This window comes from Adiantum capillus-veneris, chromosome 3 (genome assembly GCF_014529385.1).
Source record: "Adiantum capillus-veneris isolate H3 chromosome 3, ASM1452938v2, whole genome shotgun sequence".
NCBI lineage: Eukaryota > Viridiplantae > Streptophyta > Polypodiopsida > Polypodiales > Pteridaceae > Adiantum > Adiantum capillus-veneris.
The window spans coordinates 145,133,983-145,160,629 of NC_140933.1; the positions used below are offsets into that span (position 1 = coordinate 145,133,983).

Consider the following 26,647-nt stretch of genomic DNA (forward strand, 5'->3'; position numbering starts at 1 on the left):
GCAATGGAGGAGAGTGCAGTAGGGAAGGAGCACCCTACCACTTGGGTCCATTTGCTCTTCTCATAAGCCCCTCTCTTTCCCCATATTTGGACCCCTCCTCCGTGTATATTTCCTCTCCTTTCCCACTCCCCCTACTCGGGTAGGAAGCGTTTAAATTTTGGCTCCCCCTCACTTTCCCCCACCTTTTTAGAATTTTGTCTCTTAGCAAAATTACTACGTTTTCCCTTGAGCACAAGGTTACCAACTTCTCCTACCATAATCTCTCCAATCGCCCTCTCTCCCACTCTGAACAAAGGCTTGTAGGCCTGGGTCTCATTTACATTCCTCCCTCTCTCCCTCCCCCCCTCTCCTCTTTTCTTCAAGCTTACTCCAATTTAGAAAGAGGTTTACAACTCAAAATGTTCTTTAAAAATGAACCCTCTTTTCCTCCCTCCCCTTTCTCTATCTCTAATCCTCTTTGGAATCCTCCCTCTCCCTCCACTTCTCTTAGCCAAACCTTTGAGCTTACCTCTTCTCTCCTTAGGAATCTTCTCTCCTCTCTTCCTCCCTTTCACTCTAAACCTCTTTTAATGAATTCCATCTCATCATTAAGAAAGGATAGTAGCATCATTATCAAACCTGCAGATAAGAATTTAGGTCCCGTAATCGTCTCTAAGTCGTGGTATTGTTTTGAAGCCTTGCGTCATCTCATGGACCCTTTCACCTACTCCAAAATCTCCACACCCCCCTTACCTTTTGTACTCTCCCTCCTTTCTTCTATTGTCACCAATTACTCTCTTCTTCCCAGCAACGAAAGAGATTTCATCCTATCGTCCTTGCATGAAAACCCAAAACCTTGCCCCTTCTTTCATTTACTTAAAATCCACAAACCCATCCTCGTTGGCCGCCCCATTTGTTCGTACAAAGGCTACATTTTGGAGAATGCCTCTAAATGGCTCCATGCATAGCTTTACCCCATTCTTTTGTCCAAAAGACAACACTTGAAGGACTCTCACTCTCTGATTTTAGACCTAGCTTCTATTTTAGACCTAGCTTCTATTTCTTTTCCTCCCAACATTATCCTCTTCACCTTTGATGTGGAGTCTCTGTATCCCAGTATCCCCATACAAGTTGGCCTCTTTGCCCTTAAGCATTCCATCAAGGGGTTCTTCCCTTCTCCTAAGATCCACTTTATATTGTCCTTAGCCTCTCTTATCCTCAACCACCATTATCTCTCTTTCAATAGACAGTTTTGGCACCAAATTAAGGGCACCGCTATGGGGTCAGACTTTGGGGTGGTATATGCTTTCCTTTTTCTTTGCTTTTTAGAAGAGGGCTTGAATCTCCTTTCTTCTCCCTTCCTTCTTTATTTCAAGAGATTTGTAGATGATGCCTTTGGAATATGGGACAGTCCTCTCTCTAGCGTAAACAAGCTCCTCCAAAAGCATGGGCACCCTCTCCAAGAACATATCAAAATCTCCGTTGCGACATCCTCGCAAGAAGCTTTTATTCTGGATATTCACTTCTTCAAGGGACCCTCTTTTGGCGCTTATGGATTCTTAGATACCCATTGCTACCAAAAAAGCCTCAATTCATACAACTACATCCCTTGGCAATCTTGGTACCCTACGCACCAAAAGATCGCCTTTATTCTCTCAGAGCTTCGGAGATACATATTTAGAGAAAGCTCTCTTTCAAGCTTTATCTCCATTCGTAACCTTTTCTTTGCTAGGCTAAGAGCGAAGGTTATCCCTCTCCCCTCTTGGAAGCTTGCTTCCTATACCTTTCCTACAACCTGACACCCTCTCTCCTCCAATGTGTGTCCAAAACCAAACCCGCTCCAACCATCATAAAGATTCCTTTCTCCTCTAATACGCCATCTCAATTTGTCCCAATCCATTTTCAAACCCCTCACTAAGCTTCTTAAATCCAACACCGACCTCGCGCATTTACCTAAACCTTTGATATGTTGCACAAATGCGCCCAATCTCGGCACTTTTCTCTCTAAACCTTCTCCCCCCCCCCCCCCCCAAGGAAATAGGAATTCCACCTTCCATTTTTTACTAAACCCTAACTCAGCTTACTTCTATAATCTTTGACCTCTTGGTTATGTGCAACCCCTCAAAATAACTACACCCATTCCCTAGACGGAGTCAACATACTTGGAGTTTTTTCCCTTTTTGTACATTTTTGGCCACTTCTTTTAGCAGCCCATGCACAAACTTTATTACCCTACCAACCCTCTTCCTTTCCCTCCCTTTCCCTCCTTTTTTGTAAGGTACCCACTTAAAGAGTGGTCATTATCTGTATTTCAATGGGTACTACCCCTCTTTAATATAGTACCTATTGCAGTTTTTTGAGCCACACTTCACTATTTATACCCCCTCCATATCCTCCTATTGTTTACACCACTTAAGAGCTTATTAAGCGAAACGCGTTTGGTGTAATACATGCTTTTGTTTCTACCCACCCAGCCTCCCCCCCCCCCCCCCCCCCCCCCCCAACCACATCCTTGGTCTCTATCTTCTCTCACAAGTTTCGCTCGCTTTGATTATTTTTTTTGCAACTGATCTCTTGGGATTGTTCCTACAACGTTAAAACTTCTCTTATTCTCTTCTTGCTTTGCCCAAATACCAGTTAGAGTGGTAGCTGTGGTTGGGCTCTCTCTCTCTCTCTCTCAATTGCGAGAGCATGTTGTCACTAGGATGAGGGCAGGAATGCCTTCTAAAACAAAAGATGTGAGAAAGCACACACGATGATTAACACATAATTAAACCTTTGAGAGTAGAGGTGAATGTGATGGAAAAAGAAATTGGATGCACTTGCTAATGAAAATCCAAAAGCGAAAAGTGCGTAATGTTGTCATTGAAGATATAAAAGGTGAACTTTTCATGAGTAGGCAGAGCCGCTCTTGTGGAAAAATATTTTGAAGATTCCTCCTACTAAGTTGACTTAAGTCAGACAATTCAAAGTGGCATAACTAGTCTAAACGTGACGCGTAGAAGAAGAAGAAGAAGAAAAGATTTTTAACATCGTAGGAAACCATCCCAAGAGACCTTAAAGAAGACATGTGGCTCCATGCAAGAAAAATTATGCTATGCTTGGCATTGTCTTAGTCGATATGTATGCTAAATGTGGTGCACATGAGAGAGCACAAAAAGTGTTTGAGGAGCCTTGGTGTGCATAAGAAAGCACAAAAAGTGCTTGAGGAGCTTCCTGTCCAGAATGTCGCCTCTTGGAATCCTCTTGGAATGTCCCTCTTAGTTGCAATTGTCCGGTGTTCTGTTCGGAACGTCAGCAGATGCAAAGCAAGGGCCTCTCTCCAGATGCAATCACCTACGTATGCATCTTGAAAACTCACAAAGCAATTTAGGGGACTTCACACCTACAAAAGGTCAAAGAACAATAGGAAAGTCATTGTCAAGCTTCCAAGAATAGTTTTCCAAAGCATCAAGAACTTAGAAGAAGCTTCATAGGGTGTTCAAATTGTGAATTTTCTTGAGCTTCAAAATAATCTCTCTCTCACCAAACTATTGTAATTCAAAATTCAAATTCCGCATCTATGTTAGAACACATTGCAATGTATGTCCAAAACCTCATTTATGGAGATGATTTGGTTGTGTGTTAATGGAAGGAGATATTCAATGCCCTTAAAGATTCTTTAAGTGGTAAGATGGCTCCATTGGGCACCATGAGAGAAAAGAAAAAGCCTTCTTTAAGGGGAGGAGCATCAAAACCATCAAACTGCAATGCATTTAGTTTTTCTTGCACCGCATCTAGTCTTTCATCTAATAAAGGTATCAAGAATGCTACAAATGTAGAAATCCCGGACACTTAGCAAAGGATTGTTGAAAGATTAAAGCATGTACACACTATGGAAAGATGGGGGATCTCTCTTCCAAGTATAGAAACATAAGTTGCATCCATACAATAGCACTATAGAAGGGATGAATGTAAAGCCAATATCTTGTGACTTTGCAGTGATAGTGGCAACTTGTAAGCAAAATATAGGTGAGTCCCAACCTCATTTTTGGAGTCATCTTGGAGGAAATATAGGTCTTTGTTGGATTTATTGGTCCAAGGAGACTTGTGGTCCAAGGGGAGATGTCTTTAGCTTGCATGGCACCATAGTCCATTGAGTCATTATAACCTACATGGTATGGCATCCATGGCAGTAATACTCTTTGTAGTTGGTCACTAGTCTAGACTGAGGTCTAAGGGGAGGTTTGTTGAGATTGTGGCCTTTGGCCTATACCAACAACTAGTGTGAGAATCATCTCTTGTACATTCAATAGTCTAGTCATCATCTAAGCATGTGAGGGCACATGGCTTAGCACATGTGACACATGTGTTGTACAAGAGTCCAAAAAGATTTCGTAGTCATCCTAGCTTTTTATATTCTAAGGAGACACTCTTGAACTTTGAGAGTTTCCCCTTGACCGTTGGGAAAGATACGTGTGTGACCCTTGAGAGGTGCATCGAGCCATATGGGCTATAAGTAGCAAGTTCTTGTATACACTTTCCAACCTAATCCAACCCAGTGTATGCATGTTATTAGTTTCTAATCAAGTTATCATCTTCAATCCTCTCTCTCTCTCTCTCTCTCTCTCTCTCTCTCTCTCTCTCTCTCTCTCTCTCTCTCTCTCTCTCTCTCTCTCTGTACACCACCATACCAAGGCTGCATGTATGCCAAGGCCAAGGCCAACTCCCGTCCCACATGTAGTTCCAGGAACGCCTGCGCCTGCGGCCACTATACTTGCTTATTTAGGAGATTTGGCAGCATTTGCTCAAACCATCGGTCGATCTATTGCTGAGAATATGCGTAGCACGCCTGATAGAGAGCCTAGAAGTAAGGATGTACAAATAGCCAAGCTCACGCAAAAATTTAGTGGAGATGGGGATGTGAGAAAAGCATATCGAAGTGTTTGAACAAATATGTGATTCTCTAGGAGAACACAATGACCTGTATAAGAGTAATGCTTTAAGCCTAAGCTTAAGTGGGAAGGCTGGGGATTGGTATAGAACCCTAAGGGTAGAAGAGAAAACAATTTACCCTACTCTTAGGAGACTGTTCTTGAAAGAATACATACGAGAGGGAGTGCTTTGGGGTGTAGCCTCTCAGCTCCAGAAATCCCAACGAGAGGAAGGAGAATCCGTGAGAGACTTTATTAGTCGCTTGAAGCATTAAATTCTCGTTGTAATCCAAATGAGCACTTCAATAATAACCAATTGCTTGATCGATTCATTAGGGGATTACGACATAAGGATATCTACAATGGCCTAGTTATTAGAGGTATCACCACTTGGCAAGCAGTCACCACCAATGCGATCCAATTGGAGGATAATTTAATGATTCAAGGAGAAAGAGTGTATGTTGAGCCTAAATCTACTAGCTCGCAAGCATCGGGGCATCAGCTAATGATCCTAAAGCCTATTGCTAAGGAGCCAAAGATATCTGAGATGAATTTAGCAGATCTCACCATGTCCATTCAAGAGAGTCTTAGAAACAATCATGCTCTGAAAAACGATCATATGTATCCAAGAAGGGAGCAACAATGGTGCTCAGTATGCTATGGTCCGCATAGTACCAATGAATGCCCTACTTTTAGAGTAAAATTCAATGGGAATTGCAATGCCCATGGGAGGTATGGTTATCAAGATAAGAATTCCATAGTATTTAAGCGCGCGATGGCCAATAGAACAACCTTAGTATGGACAGACACACCTCGAGTGCCTGCATTGATGCCGGCCCCACCTCTTGAACAAACGTCACAACACATGGTCCCTAGGGCCCAAAATGTTGTTCAAACAACACCCTTACCATCTCCAGTGCTGGGACCGCAACCACCACATCCGAGAATCATTTCTGTGAATCAAGTGGGTTGTGAGTCATCTATTGCTTGTTTGGAAGGCCGTGAGGAAGATATAGACCCTAAAATTACCTATGGGATTGATGCACTTGAAGAAAGTCCACAATACTACATGGAGGACTATTGGGACAAATCAAACATGTCTATCAAGTAGCTGCTCTTGCTGCAAAAGGCTAAAATATCAATTACACTGCCAAGAGACCACCTCTTCAATGTTATGAGTGTGGGGGTCCACATCGTGTGGCTGAGCGTCCTATTAGGCTACAAAAGAACGCCACACTAATGCAAACCAATCAAGCGAGCACTTCTACAATGCCAATACTCATGTGTAATCAATGTGGCATAGATCATTTGATTGCCCAATGTCCAAATAATCCAAATGTGCCAAAGATCACGCCATTAAACTTGATTGAGGTTACTGAGAAGCCATCACAAAGTACACCTATGATACCAATAAATGTACTCACACGATCGGTGCTCCAAAAACAAAATTATATTCTTGAGGAAAGAGACACGGAATCAATTGCCGAATCTCAAAAAAAGAAGAAAACATGAAGGAAAAGATCGCAAAAGGCAACGAAGTCAGACCCCAGTTCAAAGACCAACATAGGGACTGGTGATGACCACGTATATATGAACGACGTTGAAGAGGATTCTGAGAGTCAGGTGAAACCATGGAGACCAAAACAACCACTAATAAAAAAGAAACCAACAAGGAACATCGTCATGAGCCACAATGGCCAGGATCCAAGAAGAAGATAGGAACTTATCCAAACCCTACAGAGGAGATCGAGCGAGTCAAGCAATCAAGGAGTTTGGTAGAAGATACCCAAAGGGATCTAGAACCAACACCTAGGCAGATCCAGATTACAGACACATTGTTCCCTATGCAACAACAATCTCACAAAAGTCCATAGCCCCTAGCCATACCTAATGTCATCCAAGAAGAAAGTGACAAAGTCATGGGAGAGTGGGCGTACTCACTTCTTGTTGGAAAGAATATTTACAGAGGAACTACCTGACCCTATTGAAGAAATGGAGATCCCATCTTTCCCATGTCGAGGGACTGAAGCCCAAAAGGTGCCGTTAAACATTGCCAAATTGATGGATTTCATGGCTTCAGAAGTTAGAACCACCATCATGTCCAAACTATATGGAGACCCTGAGCTATTCTTAACTCTTCGAGCTTTCCTCAATGGAGAACTGAAGGTCGGGCTACCACTTTACACAGATGGATGGAGCTAGGGAGATGCCAATCGAGGAGGAACACTTAGATCCACAACCCAACCTAGATGAGAACCATGTTGTAGAAATACATGTTAACAAGGGACAATACTTTGAGGGCGATGAATCCAATGCAACCATACCAATCACTACCAAGGGATTAAATGTGAAGAGAATCCTTGATGGTGGCGTTGGGGTTAGCATTGTGACTAAAAATTGTTGGGAAACTATGGGAAGACCTCACCTTGGGACCACAACCATAGTAGTAAAGATGACCAATGGGTCTATTGTTAAACGTATTGGGATGCTAGAAGATCTCAAGATCAAGGTCTTTGGACATAAATAATCATTGTTATGGATTCCTCCAAGCACACTATGGCATATGAGATGATCTTAGGATGTCCTTTCATGAGGGAAGAAAAAATGGTGCATGACTGGTCTAAACACCATGTCTACTTGCAGTTCCAAGATTTTGTCATTCGAGTGGATCTTGTAACTGGTCGAGCACATCCTCTAGGAAATAGGTTTATAATTGATCATATATATGACATCACAGTTCACTCGGCCCCATTGCAGTATTGTTACACATGTAAAGTGGACACTGATGTTGGGAAAGATCCTCCTTATATGGATGTACTACCTGGGATGACTGAGTCGGACAATGTGGATTTGGTCCACTTAGCAGCAACCATAGACACTTGGGAAAATAGGGGGACGACCTGGGTAATACCTAGAAATGCCACCACTTGTGCCTTTAAATATGATAGAAGCAATGCATATAGCTTCTATCGGCCTACAAGATGAAGGCTTGACTGACATTGGAACCAGTAGCGTCTCACAAGACTATAGCCCACACGATTTGGGGTCAGAATCGTCAATTGAAATTGACAATGAGGACGAAGAATCTGAGTTAAATCTTAGTGCAAATGTGGGGAAAAAACATTCAGGGCCCAGTGGTACCCTACATGACAATCTATCCAAGGGAGCAGAAGACACAAGTAGCGATTCATCTAGTGACTCTTCACTAGAGATCTGTCGTAATAAAAAATTAGACAAGAAGAGTAAGAGATATAAGAGGCGACGATTTTGAGCAAATGTGCGTGCTAGAATAAATGAAAAGAAATCTACCGCAGAATGGCTTAATTATATAGGTACCATTTGTGTGGAGACTCCAGATGGAGTTGAAACCATTGGATTCCTCAATGAGAGGAAATTCAAAAGGTACTATGATCCTCTAAGCCAGGAAGAGTTACAAGCCATCCATCAAAAGAAAGTAGCCAAAGAACAGGCAGAGCTTAAAAGGATCAAAGTAAGAGTTGAGGCTCGAGAAAGAAAACTTCTTAGATGCCAACTAGAGGTTAATCTGGGAATCACAGAAGCGTTTTTTGAAGACACTGATAATGATTCATTGGAATCTGAGCCACCTCTACGATATCCAATTGAACTAAATACCCTCTATGGGAGAGTACTATATAACGCGTTATTGGATACAAGAGCTCAACATAATTTGTTATCCTATAGAGTTTGGTGTCAGCTAGGAAAACCACCCCTATCCACAAGCACCATCCAAGTCAAGGGTGTTAATAAGAAGAAGACCACTGTTTTTGGAATCCTACACACTCCTGTTATTTATGACAATGGAACCGTGGTTCAAAGCTTTTTGGTCATGCATGTTGGTACTATGGAGGGTAATATAAACCTGGGGTGCAAATGGATGTCTGCAATCAAATATAATATCGATTGGGAGACCGGGAGTATCACGATGCAGAAACCAACTCATTGCCTTACGGCTCAAGGAATAACACCTGAAATCTCACCTCTTCATGTTGGGGTATAGGCGCATGTGCCTTGCCCGGCCGCCCAGAGTCTGGGCGCCCAATGACTTGTATACCTTATACATAGCATAAGTGTATAGGGGGCTGCTCACTCTTTGAGTCTCCCCACCCACATCGTGTGTGTGTCTCCTTCTCTCTCGCTCACTCTTCATCTGTGGTGCTCCCCGATCCCCTTCAATTGGTATCAGAGCTATGGTGACCGCGGAGAGCACGACGGCTTTGAGAGCTTCGAGGCGATAGTTCGCTCGTTCTCGACGGTGGAGTTCGATCGCGGAATTTCACGGAGAGCAATTTTAGCTTGAGGAGCATTGTCTTTGGAGCTTATAAGCTTGGTGTGGTCAAGCTTGGTCGAGGAGGCGGTTGCGGCTTCCTTGGTGAGAGGAGCTTTTGAGCTCAGTGGAGCTCATTAGAGAAGTGCTCGGCGGAGGAGAGCTTGACATTCGAGTGCTTGGATGCTGTTGTGGCAAAGCTCTTGTGTTGGAGCTTGCATTGAGAGGACATTGCATCACACAGAGTGGAGCAGGAGCAGGTTCAAGACTGTGTGCAGCTCGTTTTTGCCATTTTCGGGCTCTAAAACGCAGTTTTTTGCGTAGCTTTGTCATACAGAGTCAGATCTACATGATCCAGGAGTCTAAGTCAGGGTTTTGGCACGCTCCGGACGCGATGGTGATGTCTATTTGCTGAAATTATGCTTTGAATTACAAAAGGTACAGCAGCAGGTTTATTTGTGCACTTTCGAGTCCCAAAAACACTGTTTTTGGTATATCTCACACACACGGAGTATTTTCTGCAGCAACCAGCAAATTCATAGGTGTACACAGGTTTTTGGATATGCATTTGTCCAAAGAGCCACTCATGCGAGAGTGAGCTATGTTGCCATGGTCTTGGCAGTTTATGTATGCCATATATGGATTTGTGTATTTGTTTATGGCTGAGATTATTTAAGATTTGGCTCAATTTATAGAAGAAACTCTGTTGGATTCTATCCAGGTTCTCGCCATAGCTTCTACGTATCCGTAGGTTGCTCTTTGACAGTTTAGTGGTTGAGTTTACTCCCACTTTGACAGGTGATTTTCAGTCATCATTTGGTTGGAGTTTGGAGTCACTTGTGTATGCCCTTGTGTGCCGTATTTCGCATTGCGCATAGCGACAGATCTTGCAAGGTTTTGCGAAATGTTGCTATAGTTATCTGGCAGACATTTGGTCATCGATTGAAAGGTATTTTGGCAGCAATCATCACTCACATGTATGTCATTTGAGGTGCTGTTGAGTGGTACTCCGGCAAGAGCGGGTATGCTCATATGTATGACTTTGTGAGGTGATTCCGGTCGAGTTTATTCCCGGATTGGCCATTGTGGCATATATTATTGTCTCTTTGAGGCTTACTGTTGAGATTTTGCTCCAGTTACAAAGGAGACTCTGCCAAAATTTTGTCAAATATTTATGCGCGATTGAGTCATATTGACTTGTGATTTTGTGCAAGGTTTTGCACGGTTATTGGTGCAACTTTGCATCAGGTTTTGAGCCATATTTGCAGACTTTTGTTGATGCGATTCGAGCCAGTTTAGGGCTGATTTGGTTGACATTTGCTACTCATCGTTGGTTGCTCTTTTGCGAGCATTATGGCTGATTTTTCATTTGACTTCCAGCGTTATGGTCTGACACAGTTTGATGGTGCATATTTTGTTGCTTGGAAGGAGCATATGCTTGTTGCATTGGCGGATTTGGGACAAGATAAACCCTTGCGTGGTTTATCGGCGAAGCCCAAGTCTATGCGTGATGATGATTGGCAGGATCTTGATGAGTTAGCCATGTCTACGATTTGTTTACATCTGGTTGAGTCTGTTTACTGGCAGGTCTCGAGGAAGACTACAACTAATGCTTTATGGCAGAGTTTACATGCTATGTACGCGACATCCATGTCTACAGGGAAGTCTAGTCCCACTTCTATGTCCATGGGAGAGATTGATCCCACACGCAAGTCTCGACGGCATAGAGACTTGACATGTTGGCATTGTGGACATAGAGGGCACATTAGGCGTCGATGTTTCAGGCGTTTGAGACAACGGAGGCGACAGATGTGTGATGCAGATTTGGGCATGACAGATGCTAGTGAGATCAGTACGATGGTTACTGAGTATGCTTGTGATGGCGATGTCACATTTACATCTAGCTTGTCTTCAGACGATCTTATGTCTACGGATTGCAAATCGGATTGCACATTGTCTTCACATTGGTTACTAGATTCAGATGCTACTTTCCATGTCACGTCGCATCGTGAGTGGTTTAGCACGTTTTCTAGTGGGAGACTTGATTGTGTGCACATGGCTGATGGTTTTTTGTATGACATTGAGGGTGCAGGAGACGTATGTTTGTCCTTGCCCAGTGGTATGAGATTTACCCTGCGTCATGTGCGTTATGTGCCAGATCTGAGATGGGATTTGATCTCAGTGAGACAGTTACGAGATAGTGGATGTCAGATTTCGCTACAAGAGCGAGATTTTGTGATGCATTTGGGTTCGCTAGTGATTGCGAGAGGTGCCAGGAGTGGTACAGGTTACCCATTGCATGTGGATCACACGAGAGACGGTGTTGTCTCTGTGATCACGCAGCCAGGTAGAGAGCGAGAGAGCAGGCGAGTCTCTTTTGCTCATGGGTTGCAGGGTACTTTGCATGGAGTGCAGAGTAGTGAGCTCGTTGTGCACACAGTTGGGGCATGACTTGAGCAGTCACACACAGAGGTGACAGAGTTAGACATGCATGCTTTGCTAGTGACTGAGCAAAGCAGAGAGTCAGTTGTGCGAGATACTTCTATGCAGGATAGACAAGTAGAGCGGTCTTGCTCTACTGAGTCACGACAGGAGGACGTTGTGCAAGAGTCTATGCATACGGAGTTAGAGCATGAGAGCTCTAGTGAGTCACAGCAGATTGAGTGGTCATGTTTGCAGTGGATGATTGCAGAGGAGACTGAGATGTCAGCGATTATGCAATCATTCCTTTCTATGCTTGACAGTGAGCATGGGGATATAGTTGTGCAGGATATGTCTTCCAGCAGACACCTAGAGCAGCTAGTTTGCTCTGAGGTTGCACGACAGGTTGATGCGTCTTTTGCGGACAGTCAGGAGATGCATGTGGCTGACACGCCTTGTCAGTCAGAGATGCCTATTTCCAGGGATATATATGTTGATGCATGCTCCGTAGAGCTAGCAGGGCCCGCTAGCATTGCATCGGCATTCGGTGGTCTCATGTATGAGATGTTGATCTTGAGACCGGATATCGCAGCTGCAGTGGGAGCATTTGCAGTTGGGGTTGTCAGTCGTTTGTTGACTAATGATGGCATAGTGCACGAGGGAGATATGCAGGTATTGCGTACATACTTGCAGTACATGTGTGGTACGTCTGGTGGTGTATGGACTTACACGGGAGCAGGACAGCCGGATGCACACGATCACAGCCAGCCAGTGGGCATCGGTTGAGAGCGGTTTTCTCTCGCCTATTGTAGTCTTTAGACTAGGTTCTCTTGCTTAAAGGCACAGTCGCCTTTAAGTGGGAGGTTGTTGGGGTATAGGCGCCTGTGCCTTGCCCAGCCGCCCAGAGTCTGGGCGCCCACTGACTTGTATACCTTATACATAGCATAAGTGTATAGGGGGCTGCTCACTCTTTGAGTCTCCCCACCCACATCCTGTGTGTGTCTCCTTCTCTCTCGCTCACTCTTCGTCTGTGGTGCTCCCCGATCCCCTTCACTTCATAACACAAAAAACAACAAATTATTGCCAATCCAAAAAGTCACAACATCCTTGCCAGTAGCACATCCCTCTAAAGCTTCAATTTCCATGGCTACAAGAGATAGTGCTATATCAAAGGCTCCACGTGATCTGACCAAGGGTACATATCAATGGGTCCCCAAGGTATCATTATCGGACCCCCCTATGGTTCAAGTTAATTCACAAAGGAAACCTCAAAGGGAGGCATCCACTCAGGTTAAGAAGGTGAAAACCAAATCATGTTGGATTCCCAAACAACTATTAGAAGCCCAAGGCTACTATGATGGAAATGATCGAATTTGAGTACCTAAACGTAAGTCGTGTCCTTCCCTATCCACTACAAAACCATGTGAGTCAAACCTTGTGATTCCAAAGCCGATGGAAGACCGTGAGAAGGGAAAGATCACAGAATGCTACACACCTATTCCAGAGCTAGTTTGGGTTCCAAGGCAAAACCAATCTATTTGGCTTAGCTAAGGAAAGGGAGAGTTCCATGAATCTTCTAGCTCCTGATGTAACGCATCTATAGAGTTAAAACTTCTACACAACCTCTACCTACCATAGGCAGCCTCCATGAAGCTACAAAAGATTCGACACCTCCCATTGTTCAATTACTACCTGATGCACTACTTCAAGTTCGTTCATGGGAGAGTACCTTACCACCCTTGCAACTTGATGAGGCACCTAAGGTAATAGAGAACTATTGGCTAAAATCCTCACCCATTACCAATTGGAATAACTGGTTCCAAAAGGTGATGACATCCTTTTAAAATATTATCTACCCAAGGAAGGGGAGAGTCTTCATTCACGTCAGCCTATTGAATATTTCCCGCTTACCCTTCTTTCCCTGACCCTTGAGGAAGGGGGGAGTCTTCATTCACATACGCCTATTGATGAATTATTTCCCTCTTACCCTTCTTTCCCTGACCCTTGAGCTTTTCGATTTTAGGGATTGTATATATATATATATATAGTAACTAACCACCCTAGTTTAAAACAAAAATAAGAAAGTAAAAGAGCAAGAGCCACCAAACAAAAATCTAGAAACCTTCCAGTTCTATACATAACACAAAATCATAAAAACACATTATGCACAAGAACACGACCTTTTGACATGATCCTTGTAATATTTTCACTCTAACCATCATCTATCTGTGTGTACAGATATGGCTTGTACGCTAAACATTTACTCCTGCCTTGGGTGAGAGGTACCCTCTTTACTTTGCACAAGTGTTTCACATAGTCTACCCGGTGCTTGCGTGTGAATGGGATTTGGTAGGTACGCTAGCATGTGAGAGGAATTTTGAGTAATCAGAATGGTTGATGCGTCTCTTGACCACAATTGATCCATACTTAGTAGAGAACGTTACCCCAATTGCACAAGACTACCCTCTTGACCAAGATGACTATAGGCATCTAGTGACCTTCTTAGTAAACATTGGTGCCTCTAATGATGAAGACGATTTACATGATTACACGGATGGCACATATGGTCTCAGGGATGATGACTTTGTTTTTCTCGACGACGAGGATAGGGGTTTAGCCTTAGGGTTCCCCCCAATCTCTACAATATCCTATTCCCTTGACTCTCTAGGGGGGGTGCAAATAATTAGGTTAGGGTTACTTATGTTGTTTAACTGTGTTCAATAAGGGTTGGTACCTCTTCCCACTGATGTGCCTCCTAGAGGTATTCTTTGTGTTTCTTAGTGTGTACAGGGAACGTGTTATTGTTGTTAGGATTTGAACCTTCATGAAATCTTTCTCTCGTTCACTCTTCAATTCAAGTACGATCATCAACACAAACAGGTGTTTCTTGTCCATTAGCATTGCCCCTTATCTTTTTTGCATCCATGTTTGTCTACTTTAATTGTGATTGGTAGCATAATATTGAGCGCATTTGCTTAGTATCAAACATTAAATTCAATGTAGTTTTTTGTCATAATCACTTGTCTATGTTTAAAAATCAAGCAGTCCGACTAAGCTAGTTTGACCAAGTTAGGCGTTAGAGATCTTCTCTTAATACCATGGGGAATGCCTTCCTAATAATCAATGGTTACTTTATGTTCTTAATCCAATTTAGGCAGCATTGTATGCAATGTACTAGGGCTTTCTAATGGGCCTAGTCCCTATTGACCTTTAGCTTAAGTATTATAAAGGGATTTTACTCGTGTGATGAGCCTGGGGAGGGTAACAGTGTTATATGACCCCCCAAAGTTATAAAATTAAAATGCTAAAAACGAACAAACAAAAAAATCAAAGTGTCGCAATGAAAAATCTTAAGCGTGAAGAGAAATCTCAGGTTGATTTGATACTTCATTCACATGTACCGCCTATGGAACTAGAGTGCTAGAGGTTCCTAGTGTGAACGCTTTTCCTTGAAAAGCAAAAAACCCAAGGCATACAAAATAAGCACACACGTCAAAATTGAATCAATGTGAAAAGACTTTGAGGGGTCAAAGAAAAGGAAATAAGTCAAGCGATGATTTCATTAGCAACTCCTTTTACCGTAGCTTAACTACAAGGTCTTTTAGGTATAGCCTCTAGTCAACCCTCGGACATGAAATACTTGTCTCGCGATTAAACAACTTAATTGACCAGAGAAAATTAAGAAGCTTGTCCATTGTATTAATAGTTGATCTCTAGTGCCTTTCGACCATTAAATTAGCGACCCAGACTTTGTTTAGTTTTTGACCTTTACAACTGTTTATACGTTTGATTATATTATAATTTAATGTTTATTGTTGACAAACTGTCTAATATTATGTTACCAATCAATTTGTCTGCCTACAATGGCATTTGCTTTTTAATTGTATATAAGAATGCAATTACTGTGCCAATTTTATTTGATTTTGCAGTGACTGAAGAAGGCTAAGGACATTCATCTCAAATGCTCTTCCACCTCGACGAGCGAGCTTCAACTCAATAGCTTCCGAGAACGGAATCTACATCAGGAAGGGGGGCATGTTAACCACGGCGTCCACTTCTAGTAGTCATGGTCGGGCTATCGGTCCAATTGGAAAAGGGTAAGAGTAATCTCCGATGAGAGGCGCACTCTAATTGGAACATTCAAGGATTAATTGGCTAAGCATGGATGTCCAAGTGTAAATGGGCAAGCTCATATAGAAACCACCTAAACCTAAAAATCTCGCATTCTCTCATTTGTGCAATTGAAGAGTGCTTTTGCTCCATTTCCATCTTCTTCTTCATCTCCTTGCGTGTGTGTGTGTGTGTGTGTGTGTGTATGAGAGAGAGAGAGAGAGAGAGAGAGAGAGAGAGTGATCAAGCATCACGATGGCACAACGGTGTCAAGACAGTTGAGCGCGGCACGACGGTAGCTCCCTCTTCTTCGCGGCGAGAAATACTCCACGAAGGCACGCATAGGGCGGTGAGTGACACATCCTTGCTCTCTTAAGGTTGCTAGATTAATCTGGTTGTGTGCTTGGCAAGCGACTTACTGTACACTGTGTGCGAGCCACAAATGGCTGCAAGCACACAACCAGATTAGTCTAGCAAGCTTAAGAGAGCAAGGGTGTGTCACTCACCGCCCTACGCTCACGTTCGTGGAGGATTCCTCGTCGCGAAGAACAGGGAGCTATTGTTGTGCCGCGCTCAACCGGTTCGCCGCCGCCGTTGTGCCGTCGTAATGCTCTCTCTCTCTCTCTCTCTCTCTCTCTCTCTCTCTCTCTCTCTCTCTCTCTCTCTCTCTCTCTCTCTCTCTCTCTCTCTCTCTCTCGCATACACACACACACACACACACACACACACACACACACAAGGAGATGAAGAAGAAGATGGAGATGGAGCAAGAGCACTCTTCAATTGCACAAATAAGAGAATGAGTGATTTTTAGGTTTAGGTGACTTTTATATGAGCTCTCCCATTCACACTTGGGCGCCCATGCTTAGCCAACTAACCCTTGAATGTTCCAGTTAGAGTGCGCCTCTCATCGGCGATCACTCTTACCCTTTTCCTATTGGATCGACAAGCCCAGCCCATGACTACTAGAAGTGGACGCCGGTGGTTAACAGGTTTGGATGACAGAAATGGAGAGTGAAGAGGGACCAAACACGAAAAACTTTAATGCACCCTCTCAGTAAAAAAAAAGATATATGATTCAGGATCAAAAGATTGTGGTTCAACAACCAATGAGAGAACTTAAAAGAATTGGGGACTTCCTATGATGGACCTGAAAATGCAAAGCGCATTGACCTGGTTGAGCCTGGGGAGGAACCAAAGCCACCTTATATTGCTAGTGAACTCACTAAGGAGAAGGAGTAGCTATCAATATAGAGATATGTTTGCATGGTCGTACAAGGATCTTAAGGGAAGAGATCCAAGCATTTGTCAACATACAATACCCCCTAAAATTGATGCAAAGTATCGTAGACATCCCTATACATACAATAAAACTTCTGTTAAAAAGATAAAAGAGGAGATAAATAAGCTTAAAGAAACCAAGTTTATCTATAAGATTGAGCACATAGATTGGGTATCACCAATTGTGGTGGTACCCAAGAAAATTGGAAAATTATAAGTGTCTGTGAATCTCAAGTAGGTAAATGCTACTACCATCAAAGATAACTATCCCCTCTTCATTACTGATCATGTGATTGAGAGAGTTGTAGGCAAGGAATCTTATAGCTTTCTTGATGTCTTTTCAAGCTAAAATCGGCTTGCTATAAAGCCCAAGGATTAGCATAAGACAAACAACCTTTGTCATAGAATGGAACATATTCCCTTATAGGGTAATTCCATTTGGCTTGACCAATGCACTTGTCACATTCCAAAGGGTGATGAGTCATACATTCACAGAATACCTACAACAATCCTTAGAAATATACGTTGATGAATTATGCTTGCACACTCTCTTGAGAAACGAGCACATAGAGAACCTAAACAAGATCTTTGAGAAGTGTAGAACCTATCACATCTGCTTGAACCCAGAGAAATGTGTCTTCATGGTAAGACAATGAAAAAAATTAGGGCACATTGTGTCCAAGAATGGCATTCCCATTGATCTTGAGAAGATTCAAGTGATTCTTTCTATGCCAAGACCAACAAAAGTTAGGATGGCACAAGCCTTCATGGGCCATTGTGGGTACTATAGAAGATTCATCTATATGTACACAATCATTGTCAAACCTCTCTATGCTCTTATCACAAAGTTCGAGTGGAACGATGAGTGTGAGAAATCATTCCAGATAATGAAGTAGAGATTGAATTTTTCTCCAATTTTGAAAGCTCTTGATTGGACAAAGATCTTTTATGTCCACGTCGATGCTTCAACTTAGTCCATAGGATGCACTTTGTCACAACCTAGAGAGAACAATATGGATTTTTTCATATGTTACTCTAGTAGATAGCTAATAGTGCAAAAAAGAATTACGTGAACACGAAGAGAGACGGATTAGGAATGGTCTATGGCTGTAAAAATATTTAGACACCACCTTCTCGCAAACAACTTTGTATTCTTTATGGATCATCAATCACTATTATACTTGGTGAACAAACCTTTCAATACATGACATTTTGTTTGATGGTTTATCATATTTTTTTAGTTTGATTTCACTGTAGTAGTCAAAAAGGGAACCACACACCAAAGTGCTACCCATTTTTCTAGATTGACTCATGGGGAAGCACCTAAGGGAGTTAATGATGACCTACCAGATTCTTATCTTTTCAATATTTAAATGATGCCAAGGTGGAGCGAACATGTCATACCTTTTCTCACCATTGGTTCACTAAAAATTGAAAGGCAACCATCAATCATTGAGCAAACACAAACATTAATGCGAATAGCTAGAAGGCTATATAAGCAAGAAAATGATGGAATATTATGGCTATGTATAGTCAACGGAGAGAAACATGTACTTGAGTCAAGCTAATGTACAAATCACAAAAATACACAATGGAAAAGTGTAAACATTTCATAGATTAATGAGACTTGGTGTATACTGGCCTAAAATGCAGAGAAGTTTTCATGACTACATTGGGTTATGTAGCATTTGTGTAGCTCAGGCACCTGTGGAACATGCAACATTGTTCAAAGTAGCAGTTGCACCTAAGTGGAGCTCATACATTGTGGATTACCTGATCAAAATAATCCTACCAGAGAGTCCAGTAGATTGTACAAGATATGGGCTACAGATCAAAATAGTGAGCAATATAGGGACTTCCTTAATGAAGTGATTGAATTCTTGTTGGATGAATTTATGATAATTTATTGTAAATCAACACCATATCATCCTCAAGCTAATGGACAAGCACAGAGCACAAACAAGATTTTATGTACGGTACTCACAAAGATAGTGAGTGAATCAAGAGCAAACTCGGACCAAAAGTTGCATTCAGTTCTTTGGGCATATTGAGTTGCTTACGAAACAACAATTGGAATGACACCTTTCAATATAGTGTTTGGAATTAATGCCATACTGCCCATGGAATTCTTGATTCCTACACTTTGAGTAGCCAAGAACCTAGAGTGGACAGGCCACGAGCTGTCTGAGAGGGTAAACAAGCTAGAAAAGCTAGATAAAATATGCTTACAAGCTATAACAGGCATCTACATGCAAAAACAATGCATAAAGGAGTTTATGATCAATATGTGATCAACAAGGAGTTTAAAAAGGGTGACTACGTATTAGTCTACACCTTAAAGCAACACTCCAAGATCAATTTAGGTCAAGAAAATCTGCTAATCAACATCGGTGACCATCAATGCCCACATCAATTTCATGTAATGGTGGACATAGATCTTAACAAAGAAATCATTCTAGGTGTACTGTGGATGCGCACTTACAAAGCAGTTTCAGATTGGCAAAAGGAAACTTTAAAGTTCAAAATTAACCAAACCTCTTATGTCATCCTTTGGCACAAAGTGATCATATTTGGAAAGTACAAACCATTAATACAAAATCAATGTCAATAATGAAGCCTAAATTTGTACAACAATTCAATAAACGAGCCACCAAACAAGTATAAGTGAAGAAATCCATCATGGTAAGCAAGCCAACGCAAATCTGGTTACCAAAGCCAACATCCCCACAATGGTTAGCAAAACAGTCCAACAATAGCAACCAACAAAATCTCAACAACCTCGACACAATTATACTTGGAAATGGTATCAAAACCTAAAGCAATCAATCGATACCACAACATAAACAACAATCAAATCGATCTCAACTAACCATGACAACCTTGCAATGGAGACCAAAGCCATCAACTAACAATCCGCTCAACCATCTCCAAAACCAAATTACAAGTGGGTACCTAAGGAGACACCAACAGTGTAATTAAAACCAAGAGTACTCAACAAACCAACCATCAAAGAAAGAGCACACCATCTAAAAATGCTTTTGTTTGAAACACGTAGTATAGGTGGAGCCTCGACAGTAAAAGCCACTGAATAATCCGTTCAGTACCCACATCTTACACAACATATTCTTACCCCATGCATCTCTTCCATTGGCCTAATAGGGCCACATTACATGACCTTGCATAGACACGATGTTCGTGGCCATGCACATTGGACGTACCTTTGTTCCTAACGACTCAACATGGAAAGGGGGTAGTAGTAACAACTGTATCAGCCTATTGTAAGATCTTGAGCTGCCAAAAGTCTTGGACAATGCAAGATGCCTTCAGCTAGATAGCTTCTTCAACCTACCTCTATGGGGGACAAACTTTCAAAGAGGACATGAGCTCATGAGTTCAATTCAATACAGCGAAGAAGCCACATTGACAGACAAGGATTGATCCATACTTCATCATGCACAAATAAGTCCCTTGTCAGCCAAGTCCTTCACGTCCTCTCTTCCAATCCTCCCGCAATAATCTCCTTGCAAAACAACGCATTGGTTTATAAACTTTACAAGAGATATACATGTAAAATCCACGATGTGTGTCTCGACTAGCTAGACACCTAATGTATTTCATGACATAAAATCCACAATCCGGGCTATTTGGTTGTTGCGGTGCATCCACAAAATTGAGCTCAAGTTGCGACTCATCGACCAAGGCACATTGAAGGTCTGCACCATGCAGCACTTGAGCAAGGATCTGAAGGCCACTATAACAAAATCATGGTAGAAAACTGGTTAGTTTCTTGAGGACATGTAGAAGAAAACAATGTGCTACATAGGTATTAAGATTCTGACATGTGCATATCCTCAAGGCACTCAAACGGACTCGTGACATGTAATCAGTCAAAGTAGAGTAAATAGTACTTCCTTTGGGCAAGTGAAGGGGCTTTGCACCAAACAACAACCAATGGTTCCTAAAACAAGAAGATCACAACTGTGAGTAGGAGGTTTTATCCAAAAGTGTTGTACCATGTCTTTCTTGGATGTGACCGATATGTGCAAATTAGTGGCCAAAAACACGATACCATCTTCGACAAGTCAAGTCTAGAAAACCATGCCGAAAGAAATTGCCGGAGAATATGGCCCATCCGATACCATAAAGCATCAACTAAAAGCAAACCCTCTTAAGAATAGAAGGAGGGAAAACATATTCCATCTAGTTGCATGCAAATAACAAACTTGGAAATTAGATAGATGTATTGTCCACATAAAAGAACCCATTGCTAGCGGGGAGAGAGAGAGAGAGAGAGAGAGAGAGAGAGAGCTTACACGTCTTTCCAAGCCGTTGGATAACTGACACATGAGCTGGCGGAATTGCAACCTCTTTTTTTTTTTAAAGCCAATCATTGGCATGCATGTCAGCGTACGTAATCATAAGGTCCCTCTTGTTGCGTAGAATCTGTCCCTTCTTCGCTTTCCATTCTCGGAATGTCCTCGCACATCGTTGTCTGGACCCCTCGCCCTGGACGTTTGACGGTCGGGAAAGGACACTTCGTGTCTTTTCTTTGAAACCAGTGCTCCCCCATGGCTCCCGGCCTCCGCTGATCGCCACATGGGGTCTCCTTGAGTTCAAGGAAAGGACACTAAGTGTCCTACTTTCCCTACACCATCAAAAGGCATGGCTTGAAGCCGCTACAGGTCGCGAGAAGAGACTGTGGGCAATGAGGTTGTGGTTGTGTGTAGAGAGTGTGGGCACCGACAAGAGGCTGTTGGCAACCTATACTATGGGAGACTATGGCCATGTATGGTAATTATTTTGTTGGGGTCACAAAATGAAAATGTTCGCTAAACCATGGAATACATAACTCTAGAGAGGGGTCCAATCTCCTCTGGCAAACACATTGGAAGCTCCCTAATCTTGTTGCTCCTCTTTCTCTGGTGCTCACTAGCATGTATGCCATATGTGCAACTCAGGTGGCACTCCATCGTATGGCCCAAATCTCTACCTAGTGAGAGGAATGGTGTATCTAGCTTATGCCAACTACACACCTCAAGTGACAAATGCGCATCCAGATATGTTGGACAACCAATAACCCATCCTTTCGCAGCAAGCATCCCGTAGAAAATCGTCCTCGTCTCTAGCTCCTACGTTGGTGCAAGCCCTCTTTTTGTCTACTATGTATCTTGTCTTTTGAGCTTGCTATTATGTGTGTAGCTCAAGCGAGCAATGTTGAAATGATGCCGATTTGTCACTAATGAAGCAATGGAACTCAAACCATGTTGACATCTCACTAGCTTTCTATCTAGATGACTCAAAGCATGTGTATATCTTCGTGTGCAGTAGTCATACGTCTCCTTGTTTATCAATTTGCTTCGCAACCCATCAACATACAAATCAAACATGTGGGGAAAATTGGGCATCCTCATGAGATCCATACTTTGCCTAACTGAGCCTCTTTGTCTCCCCTATCAATTTACTTGGCAATCTCATCGATTTACGCATCAAAGTTGCGAAAGAAATTGAGCACCCTGTTTCATCCTTGCAATGAAGTGTCCTTACTCTACTAATCATTGTCTCCTATGTTGGTGGAATCCCTCAAATGAGCTCTCTAGATACCTAGCTCTTTGCTTCTTTGCTTAGGGAGATTTCCTTAACATCGAGAGAGAAGGAGAGGCTTAATCCATTGTGGTGTGGTGTTTAATTCCGTCTCTTGACCATAGATAAAGGTGGGTGATGGCCTCCTAATCCATTGTGGTGTGGTGTTAAACACCATAATCTTGGTCTTGCCAAGTTTCACAGACAAATCATTATCTTGAGCAAAAATGTGCAAGTCATCCAAGTGATGTTGCTTTCCCTCTCGGGAGTCAAAAATCAACACAATATCATTAGCAACAATGGAATCCATGTCTTTGCCAATTGTGCTCCTCCATCACCCTCCGTCTCTATGTAATTTGAAACCTTATCCACATATATATCAAAAAGAGAGGGCAACCTTCTTTCACCCCAATTGCTAGACTCATCTGTCCCCTCGAGGCAGACTTGCCCCACTACTATCCTGTAGAAAGCCATAATCCCCCAAGGCCCAAATCAACTTTGTCGGCACCCGATCTCCTGTATTATGCACATCAAATCTAGCTCTGGGAATTGTACCGAAAGCTTTGTGAAAATCGACAAAGCTACAATAAATCCTCCTCTCATATGATCTACCCTCCTCAATAATAGCTCAATATATGGTCCAAAGTAGAAAATCCCCTTCTAAAACCTGCTTGTCCTGGTGCTCATATGCCCCTTCATCCGCCCATCTACTCAATTGCTACTCAAGAATGGATGCATACAACCTAGCCAATGTGCATGCAATCATAACAGTGCGATAGTTTGTAAGCTCCATAGGATCTCCTACCTTGAAGATGGGCACAATAGTGGACCAACTCCAAGTATCAAGAGACCTTCACACATGGCTCGGTTGAACATCATTACTCAAAATTTGCAACCATCTCTCTTGGCAACATCTACAAGCGTATCTCGTGACATGTATAAAGTGCTCTACTACCAGGCCATCTTGTCAAATGCCCTTTCAGTCATCATTTTGTCAATAGCTTTCTCTACAATCTCGGCAAAAAAGAAAGTGTGTTTCTGTGAGCATGGCTCTAGAGGATTTGATAAAGCTGGCTGTCCCGCGATTATGTAGAGAGATGCTGCATACTCACAACAAGTCTCAGTGGAGGTAATGGCTATGGCTGGGAGTGGGGAGTGCTCGTGCAAAAGTCTCCATGCCTCACCTGAGTCTTGACTTAAAAGTAGCTGGTACAGGTCCTGCTCTAGCTAAGCAAGGTTGACGCTCTTCTTCCATTGCACTAAGCGCAAGAAGGTAGTTCGTAACTATCTAAAAGTGGTGACCCCCAGAAGTACCTTTCTCTAAAGCCTCTCTCGCAACTACACTCCTCATCATACCAACTATTTTGGGGCATGCTCCAAGACTGTTGTCTATACTCCGGCTGAGAGTGTGGGTATGCCTTTGTTGCTGCATCGTGCAGAGATTTCACAATTTTAGGCCACATCTTGCAAGAGGTAATGTTACAAAGACTCGAGATATGCTGACATTACTTGGTACCAGGTGCCAACTCAAATGATAATGGATCATTCAGTACCGGGTGAATTTGTAGATTTCTCTGAAATGGCTACCAGCCCTTCGAAATCACATGTAGTGTTACTTAACTTGGCCAAAGCTAAGCACTTGGAGCAATCGCTTGGTTCTCACAAAAGGAGCGATCGCTTCAATGAAATGGAAGCATTTAACGAATTTAACGACAACAAAAGAGAACCCAATTCAACAAGAGAAGGATTTTCATAATAAATAATCATAAATCAAATCACAAGAATTTTGCAAATAAACAGCACATAGGAAGATCGTACGAGAAGAAGAAAGAAAGCAAAGGAATTGTCAGTTTTCTACCAAGAGTATATTAGGATATTTATATATATACATAATATATTACAATAGATAATAAGGGAAGAAAATCGGGCATGTTTTGACTCCTTCAAGGCAAGTTTGACCACCGATGAGCAAGAGCAGATTATCTCGTCTAAAAACATCAGTCCCTTGTAATGACATCTAAATTCGAGCATATTGAGAGACGAGAGCAGATTTTGGTCTTAATGATGAAGACTGATGCTGATGAAAGGGCGGTGATTGACAATCATATGAGAAATAGGGGCTTTCTTTGTCGAAATCTTTCAAGCATTGATGAATTTGAGACTCTGCCCTCATCCTGTCTGCAGTGTTGAAGTAGTCAAAAGTCACACGCTCAGGAGGATCAAGCTTCAAATTCAGAACATTGTCATCCCTGCATAGAAAGTCAGAAAAGTCTGAGCTTAAGAATCATAAGGGAGGCTAAAACATTCACAAATAGACAAACAAAGAACACAAGAATAAGGATATAAAGAACAACGAAATCACCTGCACAGAACCAGAGGAGATTGCATTAGTACAGCTTAAAACGAAGTCATCTGCTACCTTCCAACCCCAAATGCAATTTATTTATTTTCCACAGATTCCAAATGCATTTTATTTTCTCTTTACTGAAACATGCTTAGGAAATGTTGTGCTTAGCACAAACACCTAGTAAGCACAAAGCCTACATGGGTTCCAAGAGCCCCTGGATTAAACATGTCGCCATCAGATCCTTACCATAGCTACGTTTTTCGTTTTGCTGGCTCTTGATATTAGGCCCTGCATAAGGCCCAAGGGCACGATCCTGCCTAAGAAAGCTTTAAGCGCATGGTCTTACATACGCACAATAAGAGAAACCAGACCTCTTAACACTTGACTGATCGTACGTTTTCTTCGCTTTCTTGCTGAAGGCAAACTCAATGGTACCACAATTGCAGTTAATAAATAGTAGAAAGCGGACGTGTACATGGAACACATTCCTTCAGACTGGTGCTAGTCACCAGTTCAATCCTAGAGCCAATAAATGGGTGATAGCTTCTGAAAAAATTGAAGCAGGAGTCCATTTCAAGAAAAGTAATCGCAATAAAGACAACTGACGACCACCCTCCATGGCACTAGGGAGTGTTGTTCCAAGATCTTGGAAAGGTGAAACATGTTCCATAGAGAGGGCCCTTCCCATTCAGTTTCAAGATGACACAAAAGATTGTATAACAAGTATCTGAAAACTAGGTTCATGTAGAACACACATATGCATCATCATGCCCAAAAGCAAGATGGTTTGAGGTTCTAGTTCACTATAGCCCTTCACAATTACTTGGAGATATATATAAAGAAAAAATGTATTTGGTGGACAAGCCAGAATAAGAACACAGTAATGGAAACACGCCTCAGTATTGGACTATGCTTCAAATCTGAGTGCTGAAAAGTGAACGCAAAGCTGGAAATGCACTTGGTGAGGTATGTTCACAAGATTCGCGATGGCCATTTCTACTTGGCTGTTGAAAAAAGAGTGTCCCAACAGAGGAAAACTCAAGCACACCAAAAGAGATATATGCAAGCACGAGATTTAACCCACCACAACGTAAGCAGTTTAGTACAGCGGATTCACAATGGCCATTTCTATTCCGCCGTTGAAAAATATATGCCCCAACCAAAGAGTGCACTAAAAGCAAAAGCACTGGGTTTGAATCCATGTCCCAACTAGCCCTCACAAAGCAAGTTATAAGATCTATCCAAGAAGTCAAGCAACTTTGTCATACTGAGACACATTTGTCCTTAGAGATGATCTTACTTCTGAGGCTGTTCTTTTACCCTAGACACATTTACGGAATGATGTGGTCACTCACGATCTATTTGAGCTTGTCATTCCCATTCCAAAGAGTTGTCCACTTCATTCTCATTCGTTTGGGACTATGCCATCCTCTGTAATCACTGAAGTTTCATGAATGATCTTTGGCTTACTTTGAATTCATCTAGTTCATCGAGCCTTTGGCTATTTTCAAGCTGGCTCCTGCTTGATTGCCTGTCCTTTCTGAAACAACAGTACTCTTTAGACAGTAATTTCTCTAGCCGAAGACCTGCCTTTTGCGGAAGAGAAGGTGACGATCACCCTCTCTAATAGTATATCGATGTCATTTAGCGCGAACAAGTGAACTTTGCTCCAAGCATAAGTTACCTACTGGATGGATCTAAAGAAAAGCTGATGCCAAACAAAGTCGCACC

The 26,647-nt window shown here is 42.3% G+C and overlaps 1 protein-coding gene across 1 annotated transcript in view; it reads right to left on the bottom strand.

Annotated features, from left to right (window-relative positions):
- Positions 1-24,300: 24,300 nt before the first annotated feature.
- Positions 24,301-26,647, bottom strand: part of LOC147461861 (uncharacterized) — a 68,752-nt gene continuing 66,405 nt past the window's right edge. Inside the window, exon 11 of the mRNA XM_086509330.1 lies at positions 24,301-24,818. Coding sequence (XP_086365456.1) covers positions 24,587-24,818 — 232 coding nt within the window. The 3' untranslated portion in view covers positions 24,301-24,586. The remainder of the gene's footprint in view (positions 24,819-26,647) is intronic.